The following is an 11,347-nucleotide window of genomic DNA, read 5'->3' on the forward strand; positions in this document are numbered from 1 at the left end:
CTTCCTGGGTTACAGACTCGACTCCGCCCTACGCACTTAGTTGCAGGGGTTCACGCACTCAACTGTGGACTCTACTAGGCCTCTGCACACTCAGTTGTAGAGCCTCTTCCTACTACTACGATCCAATACACTTAGACCTTTACTCTATGCTCGCTATCTTCTAGACTCCATTCATTTTCATCTATCTCTAATTCTCTTTACATCTTAGAGCCTTGCTCTATTTTCACAATCCCATGGTCCGCAGACCATGGGTAGGCTGACATTACATTACAAAACTTAGAGCGGACAACCCTATGACTCAACATACATTTCACGTTCCTCGCCCACAATTCACGGACTCTTACAACATTATTTGACCAAAACTTGGGCTTTGAGCCCCAAAACATGTTGTGGGGGGATTCCATTCCCAACACCCACGCTCCCTTTCAGCTGCCTAGAGCGCTAATACTATTCTCCCTATGGCTAGTCAAGTGGTTGTACCACCCGTGCGGGACTCCATCCCATCCTCCACCATGGTTCGTGTAGAATCCTCATCGTTCATTGTGGTGATCGGCACCGCGCATTTTACTATTTTCAAAGCGCTACCCTGGTCACTATGTTTGGTGATATTTGGTCCAAGCCAAAGCAGCAGACTAACCAGTTCATGACAATAGTTTTTCAATTTGTCAGTATGATCATATGCACCTTGCCTTATCATCCTCGGTTTTTTGATGAGAAATGCTTCCTTTATTTCGCTTTCTAGGCTCTTGACCTCTGCATCCATCAAAGCACTTTTCTCCCTCAACCGTGCCCGTCTTTTTCAAGTGTGCGAAGTCTAAGGTTTCCCCATCGAATTTCTTCCGCAAGTCTTATATGTGTTGTTTCTAGTAGCTATTTGATCTCATTGTTCCGGTCTGCACGGATCATGTATCTACGGGTGTTGTTACACGCGGATTTAGCTTCGCATGCTCCATAAGGACTACAGCCCCTGCTTCATGCTACAGCTTCGGAAGCGCTTGCGCGGTCAGAGTTTTGCACATGGCCCTATAAGGCCATACAACCACTGGTACTGGCAGGTCTCAATTGGTGCGTCTCACATGGTGGACCCTGTTTAGCACTTTGCACACCTTGTCAAAGGCTTCCCTGTGTATGATTTTTGGCACACTAGGTCTTATCATACTTCATCGTTCATGCACTTGCCTTACCAGCTTCTACTTGTTGTTCCTATTTCCCACTGTGAGAGCGGTGTGCGTTCGTGCAGGTTGCGTACCATACACCTATACCTATCTGGAAACATGAGCACGTAGGTTGTTTCATCCATCATGCCTCGCTTCCATTGTCATCTCAGGCTTCCCAAATAGTAAGCGCATCATCTTTCTACATTTGCGCTAGTTCTCCAAGCTTCTCTGATGTGCACCCCACCACCTTGCGGCTATAGTGCACAGTGCCCATTTCAGAGCATCGAACTGCTACTATTTTGGTACTTCGCTTTCAAATTTGTTCAAGAATTCATTCATCATTTTCAACTTGTCATATATAGGTAGATCTCTCACCTCGGATGTCACACAGCACAGTGATCTTACCATCATGTTGCAATTGAGCGTGGTTACTTCGTGTAACCAGTTCTGTCATCGTTCTATTTCCTCATCTGAATTTGATGTGCAGGATCTTTCGCACTCCCGCGAAATCTGGCCATCCACTGTAGGATTCACCCAATCCTATTCCTGAGTGGTTATCTTATAGATATAGTCTAGCTCGCCATCGCGCACTAGCTCTATGTAGCACGATCCTTCCACAGGGTCTAAAGGTACCATTATGCGTAGTGCCTTTTTCTCAAAAATCATTTTGTGCTTCATCAGTTTTATCACTCCGTTCATATCAGTGGCCCAATCTATTCCCAGTAATGTGGGATAGGGATTGTTGTCATTGACAATCTCTATCACTTCGAAATCTGCAAGCGCACTCGCACCTTCGATGTCTAGCATTATTCCCTGCAATCTTTCCATTGACAGGATCTTTTTCTGGTTTGCCATTCGTAATTGAATAGGGGACCACTGCAACACGAGCCTGCCCATGCACTCCCATGTCTGCTTTGGTAGCACATTCGCGTCCGATCCTAGATCCATAATTATTTGATCCATTTCATACTCCTCGATTTGTGCAGTAAATCTCATTTCGCTTCTTGTTCGCGATGTATGTTTCCCAAGCTTCTGGACTACGCGAGGTTCTCCTAACCCAACGCACCTAGTGATAAGCTCCTACAGTACCTTCATAGCCTTGCTGTCACACAGCAGCTTCATACATGTCTCCATAAAGGTAGTGATCATTGAAGGATCCATCTCCGACTCTAGTTGATCCTTACTACTTGAAGTGGAAGCCTCTGTGAAGCTCTTCTTAGCTTCCATGAATGTCTCCTTTGCACACTCCAAATCAAATTCAGGTTCCTTTATATGGGCCTTGCGAACCCATGCACTTTCTTCAGGCTGCCTACCTTTGTCATCTCCTGTCGTGATACCACTTCAAAGCACGATGTTTACATTTGAGTCCTCTTTGCGTGGCTTAGACCTCATCATTTGCAAATTCTGAGTCGGGTGGGGTTGGAGTATCCCTTTATCGCGCAGCCTCGCTATCAGTGTAGGGCAGTCCTCTGTCTCATGATCGATCTGAGTACAATATAAACATGATGCTCTCATCGGATTTTTACAATCGCGAGCATAATTCCCTGGCCCTCCGCAATTGTAACAAATCACCTATCCGTGACCCCTTCCCGGTCACATTCCACCTCAACCTCGTCCGTGCCCCTGAAATCCAGCACACGCCATCCCTGCATTTGGATCGAGGGCTCACGTTTCAGTCTGCACTCTATAGGCAAGGATTTGATCCATCATTAGTTCATAGCTTCTACAGGTGCACTCATCATGGCCTACCGACCTATAGAAATTACAAAACAATTGCTGGGAGGTCTGCGTATACTTCGGTAATAGGTGACAGTTATCCGTAACATGTTTTCCTCCTATCTAACAAATCACGCACCATAATGTAGGCACCGCATTCGGCCCTGCTTGTGCCTCTAGTATTAATGGCATCGAACCTCCTGCTGCTAGGTAATTCGTGAAGACTAGACAATGATCCTTGTCATGCCCCTGGCCTTTGCAATTTCTGCACCATACCTCCTCGTGTGCTTCCAGGCGAGTTGTCTGTTCTTGTTTCAAACTCTGCATTTCCAGACACAAATTTTGCAATTGCGCGTGGATTTGTTGGACTCTCGGGCCATGATCTTGTATTAGGTTCTTGTGTAGTCTCATTGCAATCTCCAGAGCATTGGCCTAGGTGGATAACTTCTGTTGTGACAGCGTCATCCTTAACTGTGGCATTAATGATGCTACAAACCATGCGCAGTGCTGTCCATCCATCAAGGTCATGTTGGCTTCGCGAATCATACTCTTCAGTCTCTGATCTAAATCCCATGGGGTCTCACCAGTAAGCATCGCAATTTTCTTAAACCCGATAATCGATTGTGTCTCCGATTTTGGCCTGCTAAATTCCCTGTTCAGCACAACTTGGATATCTGCGATCCCCACGTTTGGATGGTCATTAGAATGCTTATTGTACAATGTTAGTGTGCGATCCTGAAACGCGCTTAAAAACGTTGCCTTCTTTATATTGTCATCTACGACTCCTTGTGCTTCCCATACAACTTTTACCACGAACCAAAATTGGTCCGGATCTTTGTTCCCTACTCCTCTGAATACCGGCAATTTTATCGTGCTCACCGTATTGAACTATGGTGGTGGCGGAGATGGTGTAGGCAAAGATGGAGGTGAAGATGGTGAGACTGGTGGTGGTGTAGGTGGAGGTGGTATGCATGAAATTCGCTACCTTATCAGACTGATCGCACTTCTTGGTGAAACTTTTGCGAGCTCTTCCTCGCTTTCCTGCCGAGGCGAAATCAAGGGGCTATTTTTTATCTCTGCGATATTTTTTTTTCTATAGATCCTCCCACTCCACGTAGTCCCAAACATCAATTTATTTGCATAACCCGCTTTTCGCACAATAGCATTTTAATCAAAGTGTTCAAAGATTTAATGTACTTACATTGCAGTCCTTTGATGAAGTGTCGTTTTGCTTTATTGTAACTGACTGTCATGTCTACCACGAACTTGGTGATAAATCCTCCTATAATTCGATCGAGCCAATGGTACACAACGCGCATGATCTTATCTTCTGATGCTTCTAATCCACGCACCAATTCTGGAGTCCACATAATCAGTTTGTCGAGCCAACGCCTTCCTTGATTGTCTGCTAGCTTCGCGATCCACTCATACAACTCAGAGGGGAAGGATTCAAAGAAAATTTTGTGGATTTTCATATATAAGTAGCACTCTAACCACTGTTCTTTTGATACTCGTGGATTCCTATTTTCCTGTGCCATGAACTCCTGAATCTTTCTGTCCAACCATCCTTCAATTTCTTTCTTCGTTGGATTCCAGTGATATGACATCAGACATCTCTTATGTAGATCCCGGTTCCGGCAATGGAACCATTTGCTGTCTTATTGGGGCCTGACCCAGGTTCAGAGGTGATTTAGCCAAACAAATTCTAGTACTACTGGCCCTTTCGGCAACAGTCCGCGAAGCACGGACTAAGGTCTCACCCGAAGTAGTATGGGAGGGTGCTAGAACTAGGTTTCCGCACCTTGGGGATGTCTGATGGGTTCAAGTGGTCTGCGGTTTGACCTTCTGCGTACGTCACTATGGGCACTTCCCTGTACCTCGCAGCCTGAGATAATGCTTTCGTGCAACCCTACTCGAGCGCTGAACAATGTTATTACCCAAGTCCTTACTAGTAACCCGATATTAGTTGATTACTTAGCTTATTTGTACGCTTTCAGTTGTACTTAACAATATTCACAATTCATACAACTGCGCGCAGTAAAAAAACAGTATAATTGCGAATGACATCAAACATGTAATAACTCAGAATAGATGCACAGAATTGGTAACAAAACCTTTCTTTTTGAATCTCTTATCTGGTTACGGACTCAACTCTACCCTGCGCATTCAGTTGCAGGGGTCCATGCACTCAGCTACGGACTCTACTAAGCCTCTGCGCACTCAGTTGCAGAGCCTCTTCCTACGACTATGACCCAAACCACACTTAGACTCTTCCCCTATGCTCTGTTATCTCATTCTATCCATTAGCTTCTATGATCTCATGTTCTCTTTACAACTTAGAGCCTCGCTCTATTTATACAATCCCATGGTCTACGGACCAAGGGTAGGCCAAAAATACATTCAAACTTAGGGCAGACAGCCCTATGACTCTAACATATATTTTGCGCCTGCAATTTGCGGAGCTTTACAATAATATCACTGAAAACTTGGGCTTTGAGCCCCAAAACATGCTGTGGGGGGATTCCATGCCCAACAACTACCAACATCTATTGCGACAAGCATCCATGCTAGTCTGGTTGACATCAATACCAACACTCCTGCCAATAGTTAGGCAATTCCAACTGGCCAACACATCTCCCCAACATAACTGTTGACATCAATGCCAAAACACTTGCAGATGCCTTCACTAGGCCACTAGCCATCTAAACAATGCCAACTATCCAATAATGACAATAATTTTCGTGTGTGCTTCATATTGGGCAACAATGGAATTTCCCTTTTTTTTCATGTTTGCGGAAGTCTATATTCTCTTCTCCACACCCTTTCAAATAAACAAAACTAATGTGCGCAAGAAAGGGTGTGTGAGGGAAAGGGCGTCAGAAGCAAGGAATATAAACTTCCTTCCACTCATGTGAAATTACAAGCATATTGTTGGGTGTGTGTTATATTCTTTCCATGCTTCATGGGGTTCGGTTCAGCGCCCCATAATTTTTTTTATTTTATGCAAACCCAAAGATAGTGGGCGAACCTACCAATGGTTTTACACATGGTTTTCACACATAGTTTTGGGGCATGCTGGTTTTTTCACATGGTATTTGTAGATCTGGTCAAGGGAACTACAATTATGTTATAATCCAAGGTTAGTGGATTGGGGTTTATGAATGCTTCGACATGTATGCATATGTACTGTAACATGGAAAGAAATATAATGAAAAATCTATCTAAGATTCTTGGTTTTGGGATACATGGGAAAATATTTGGGTATATTTGTTTTATGTTTTCACCATTGTATATTTTGTTTGTTTTAAGAATTAGTTTGTAGGTAATTTCTGTACAAGGTTAAATGGCTTTTTTTTTTAATGAAAGGGAAAAAAGAAAAAGTTTATGAAGATAGATAATGAAATAAAAACATAAAATGAAATAAGAGGTAAAATGTTTAAAATGAAATAATATAACCTAGGGATGTTGTCCCCTACCCCTCGTTTACGTAAAGGACTAGGGTAGAGCATTAGCAGTGTTAGGCTAATAGTATCAATGTCAATGTCATGTTAACAATGTCAGTGTGAGTGTCAAAGCACCCACTAACGAAATAGCCATTTCGAAAATTAGTCCTTTTTTTAATGATTTGTTAGACACTAGCAAATGCCAAAAATAAATCACCCTCCACAATGAAATTATGTCACATCAAGGATCCCTCAACCGATAAAAAATTATAAATAAGATTTCTAGAAATTAAAAAATTATTTTTGAATTTACAGAAAATTAAAAATATTTAGCATTTCTATGAAACTTTGGTTAAAGTTGCAAAAACTTGGCAAACAAATTAAGAATCAACGAACTTTGATCGCATTATATTGGCTATAGTCCGTGAAAAAAACGAAGCTAATATGCAAGATAAAAATTAACTAAAGATAAAAAATAACTAAACAATGATGATATTAAGTTTAATGTTATGGTGAGTGAGAAATAATTTTAAAAGCGAGACGAAAACATACATGGACATGTCATGCTAGATGCTTCCATGCACACATTTTACATGATTTGCTCATTTTTGTTAATGTGTATCATGGGAATTATTTTCACATTTTACATGGTTAGCTCAATTTTTTTAAGTGTCTATTATGGGAACTGTTTTCACATTCTTTTTGAACGAGTGTATTGTGGACATATCATGCTCCGCTACATCCATTTTCCCTCGTTTGCTTCAAGAGTTGTACTATCATTTATGTTGAGTGGTGTATAGATGGTTATCTAGAGTTGTACTATCATTTCTATTGAGTGATGTATAGATGGTTATAAGAGTTGTACTATCATTATTGTTGAGTGAGTGCTGTATAGATGGTTATATGTTTATATGTTGTTTAAAGGTGTTTTCACTTTTATTTTTTTAACATTTTCATGAGTATTTGGATTAAGCTGAAGGGCCATAAAAATGAAAATTTGAAAGTAAAGGAATCTTGTGAATGCCCATGTGTGAAGTGACATACGCATGCATAGTTTGGTGCATGTTTTGCTCATGAGACGTTGAGCTCTCCTTTCATGTGGAGTGGGCAACTTAGATTCCATTTGTCTCATCTACATCTTCCGCTTTCAATTTTAAAAAGAAATGATACATGAGAGACAAGGACCGGTTGATAAAGTTTGACTAAAGTACCATCTACTATGAATATTAACAAACATTAATGTGACCAAAATAATACTTACATGTTTCTTTATTAATAATTTTCTTTTCAATAATGTAACCCTCAGAAATTCATCGATTCCTAACAATAAGTGGAGATAGAAAGGTTCACTTACCATTCAAACCATGCTTCCACGAGGTCCCCTTGCTCCCCACCTGTCTCCCAAGTGAACTTTATTAAATAGTTAAATAAAAAAGCAAAAGCCAAATCTGCCCACCACCACCTGCTCCATAAAATATAACTGTAATCTAGTTTTCCTTTGAATTAACTCATAGGTCCTTCTCTTCCTTCCATGGTCATCTAGGAGATAGATCAATTTTGAATTTAACTCGTAGGTCCTTATCTTCCTTCCATGGTCATCTAGGAGATAAATTAATTTAACATATTGGGCAAGAACCCCATCAATTAATTTCCCCGCATCATGAAAACGACGTGACATAAAACACAAACTAAATTTTCTCCCAACAACGACAAGAGTAACGCCTTTTGCAGTACACATGCTGTTGGGCAATAATGGTGGTTAGGAGGCCAGTCACATTCCACCTTCGAACTGCTTTGGCATCATCAAATGCCCTTTCAACACTTATTTTAAACGCAGGCAGCCGCCGCTTGCAGTTGCCCATTTCAAAAAGCATGAGAAAAAAACGAGAAAACCCACCTGGGCTACAGCAGCCATTATTCAGGCCAGAAGTTTGTCGGGCACATCCGATCAAGCGTGGGAAGCATGAATCTGGCCTAAAATCAAGTTATTCTACAACTTTTCTAGAATTTACTCTGATGTCTGAGACTTTTAATGGAAGTATCCAGGAAGGAAGTGTGGGCTCCATGTGTGGTAAAAGAACAGATCGAGTAATATAGAGAGTTGTTCTGCTTTTAGTAAAAGGCTGGGCAACTTAGTTTCATGCAACCGGTTCATCTATTCAAAAGAAAAAGTAATGGCTGTGGGTGGTTTCACTGAGAGGAAAGGAGGAGCCCACAAGTTCATTTTTATCAGAGAATTTGATCCAGAGAATGATGTGAAACAAGTAGAGGAGTTGGAGAGACGATGTGAAGCAGGGGCCAATGGCAACATCGCCCTTTACACAGATCTCCTGGGTGACCCCATCTGTAGGATTCGCCACACTCCGGCTTACAAAATGCTGGTACGTTTAATAGACGTTCAGTATCCATTTATTGCGCAAGCCAAATCCATTTTTTTAAAAATCAACTTTTAATCAATGGGAATGTTAGATTTTGATGGCTAATAAATCCATTCAAAAATTTAATTTGTTTTAACTCAGGTTGCGGAGTACGGTAATGAGAGGGAAATGGTGGGGCTCATTAGAGGCTCCATTAAGGCGGTCGTATGCGGGAATAAGCAACTACGGCCTGGAGAACAACGAATACCGTTGTTCGCCACGGTCGCTTACATCCTTGGCCTGCGAGTTTCGCCCACCCACAGGTAGTAAATAGATTAAATAGTTTAATCATTATGTTTTTTTTACCCACAGGTAGTAAATAGATTAAATAGTTTAATCATTATGTTTTTTTTGGGGGCATCAGAGAGAAATTTAATAGATCGCTTGACACTTAATTATTTGTAATTTTTTGGTTTAATGTTTGTCCTCCTTTCTCTAGACCTTGTTACAAGGGTGGATATCCATCACTAAACCTTGTTACAAGGGTGGATATCCATCACTAAACCTTGTTACAAGGCTTTGAACTTTGGATATCCATCACTAAACCTTGTTACAAGGCTTTGAACTTTGGATATCCATCGCTAATTACGTTAACTGGGAAATGCTCATTCAATTTTTTTCCGGAATATTTTACAGGCGTATGGGGATCGGGCTGAGGTTAGTTGGAGCAGTAGAAGAGTGGTTCAGGAGAAACGGTGCTGACTACGCGTACATGGCCACGGAAAAGGACAACGAAGCGTGCATCAAGCTTTTCGTTGAGAAATGCGGCTTCACCAAATTTAGAACCCCCGCCATCTTAGTCCACCCCGTCCATTCCCACTCCAAACGCATCTCCATTAGAGCAAACATACTCAAGCTTGACGTTGCAGAAGCGGAGAGTCTATATCGGGAATGTATGGGGACGGCGGAATTCTTCCCCAAAGACATAGGCGCCGTGCTGGGCAATAGGCTGAGCCTGGGCACTTGGGTGGCCGTTCCAAGGGCGGAACAATGGCAACGACCCCGTCGCTACGGTGCCGGTTCCGGTGGTTCTACTTCTTGGGCGGTTATCAGCGTGTGGAACACGTCGGAGGTGTTCAAGATGAATGTAAAAGGGGTGCGCATGTTTACGCGTATGTATGCCGCCACGAGCCGGTTTTTGGACAGAGCATTGCCGTGGCTCAACATCCCGTCGGTGCCAGACGTGTTCCGTTCCTTCGGCGTGGCTTTTCTGTACGGGGTGCATGCAGAGGGACCGAGGGGCGGAGAGATGATGAACCATCTCTGCCGCTTTGCTCATAATTTAGCGAGGGAGAAACGGTGCCGACTTGTGGCCACCGAAGTTGGGGGTTGTGACCCGTTGAAGCACTATATCCCCCACTGGAATTGTTTCTCTTGTCCAGAGGACCTGTGGTGCATCAAGAAGCTTACCCCTGCAACAGAAGAGGAGGAGGAGGAGCACGACTGGAGCAAGTCAGCCGCCGGTGTCAGGCTTTTTGTTGATCCTCGAGAATTTTGACGAGGGTAATTCTAAGAGTCCCATGTGGTAAAAGAGAAGGCCCTCTATCAACACGTGCCAACATACTTGAAATCAGCAACGAATATGTACCATGTTACAAGGCATTAATTAGCGGGACAGTAATTCTGCCCCGCCCATTAATGGCTCTATAACATTATATATATTGATTGCCCTTTGAAATCTATTTTGGGTTGATCAATGATGCTTTGTACATAATGGTAAAGCTACACAAGGATAAGATGGAGGTGGTGGATCTTCATTTGGCCCATAATTGAGATGTACAATTCATTAATTATTTACACAATCAAAGTGGAAATAAAGTATGAAAGGGGCTAAAGTACTGAGTTATTTTATAAAATTATAATTTAATAATAAAAATATAATTTTATAGAAAGGAGTGAAGGTTGGGATGGTGTAACAAATAAATATAATATAATATAAAAATTATATAATGAAATAAAATAAATAAATACGTAATTATAGGATAATATTTAATATCGGAATAATTTGAATTTATATTAAATTAGTAACGATAAGTTTTTAGTTATTTAATATTTTAAAATAATATATAATATAAAATTAAAAATAGTCAATTACACTTTCTTATGGTCATTTTTTTTCTAAATAAATTTTATTATTTTTGAAATAATAAAGTTAAAATTAATTTAATTATATGTTTTAACCGAAGTTTGTTTTATGTCACAATTTTCATTTTCAAATAAAATATTTTAATTTAGAAAATTGAAAATATGCATATTCACACACCAAAAAAATGGATTGAAAAGTGAAATTTAATATTTATACTTCTTTCTATTAGGCTCTTAACTTTAGTCAATATTTTAGAAGTAGAATCTCTTGTCTAGGTAATGTGTTTTTATCTTCTCCACTTCAATAACTCCACAATCGATCAAATGCCAAAAAAATAGGGCATCCCAACTAAACCTTGCATATAAACATAAGGTTGTTATTATTTTTATGTTCTCCAAAAAAATTGCTTGACACTTAATTATTTTCGCATTATTTGTAAATATTTCAGGCGTATGTTCCCTTCTTGGCATATGGTTGCCACGGATGCAAATGGATTATCGGGGGGTTTAGCAATTTTATGGAATCCTC

At 41.0% G+C, this 11,347-nt stretch overlaps 1 protein-coding gene across 1 annotated transcript; it reads left to right on the forward strand.

Moving 5' to 3' along the window:
* The first annotated feature begins 8,845 nt into the window (after positions 1 to 8,845).
* On the forward strand, positions 8,846 to 10,328 carry LOC149163041 (putative N-acetyltransferase HLS1). Its single transcript, XM_089435914.1, has 2 exons — positions 8,846 to 8,996; positions 9,370 to 10,328. The coding sequence occupies exons 1-2, from the start codon at positions 8,863 to 8,865 to the stop codon at positions 10,229 to 10,231; spliced, it is 996 nt and encodes a 331-aa protein (XP_089292040.1). The 5' UTR covers positions 8,846 to 8,862; the 3' UTR covers positions 10,232 to 10,328.
* Positions 10,329 to 11,347: the final 1,019 nt, after the last annotated feature.

Source organism: Pinus tabuliformis, chromosome 5_2 (genome assembly GCF_031772625.1).
Source record: "Pinus tabuliformis cultivar Carrire ecotype Pingquan chromosome 5_2, CPIR1, whole genome shotgun sequence".
In the NCBI taxonomy this organism is placed as follows: Eukaryota; Viridiplantae; Streptophyta; class Pinopsida; order Pinales; family Pinaceae; genus Pinus; species Pinus tabuliformis.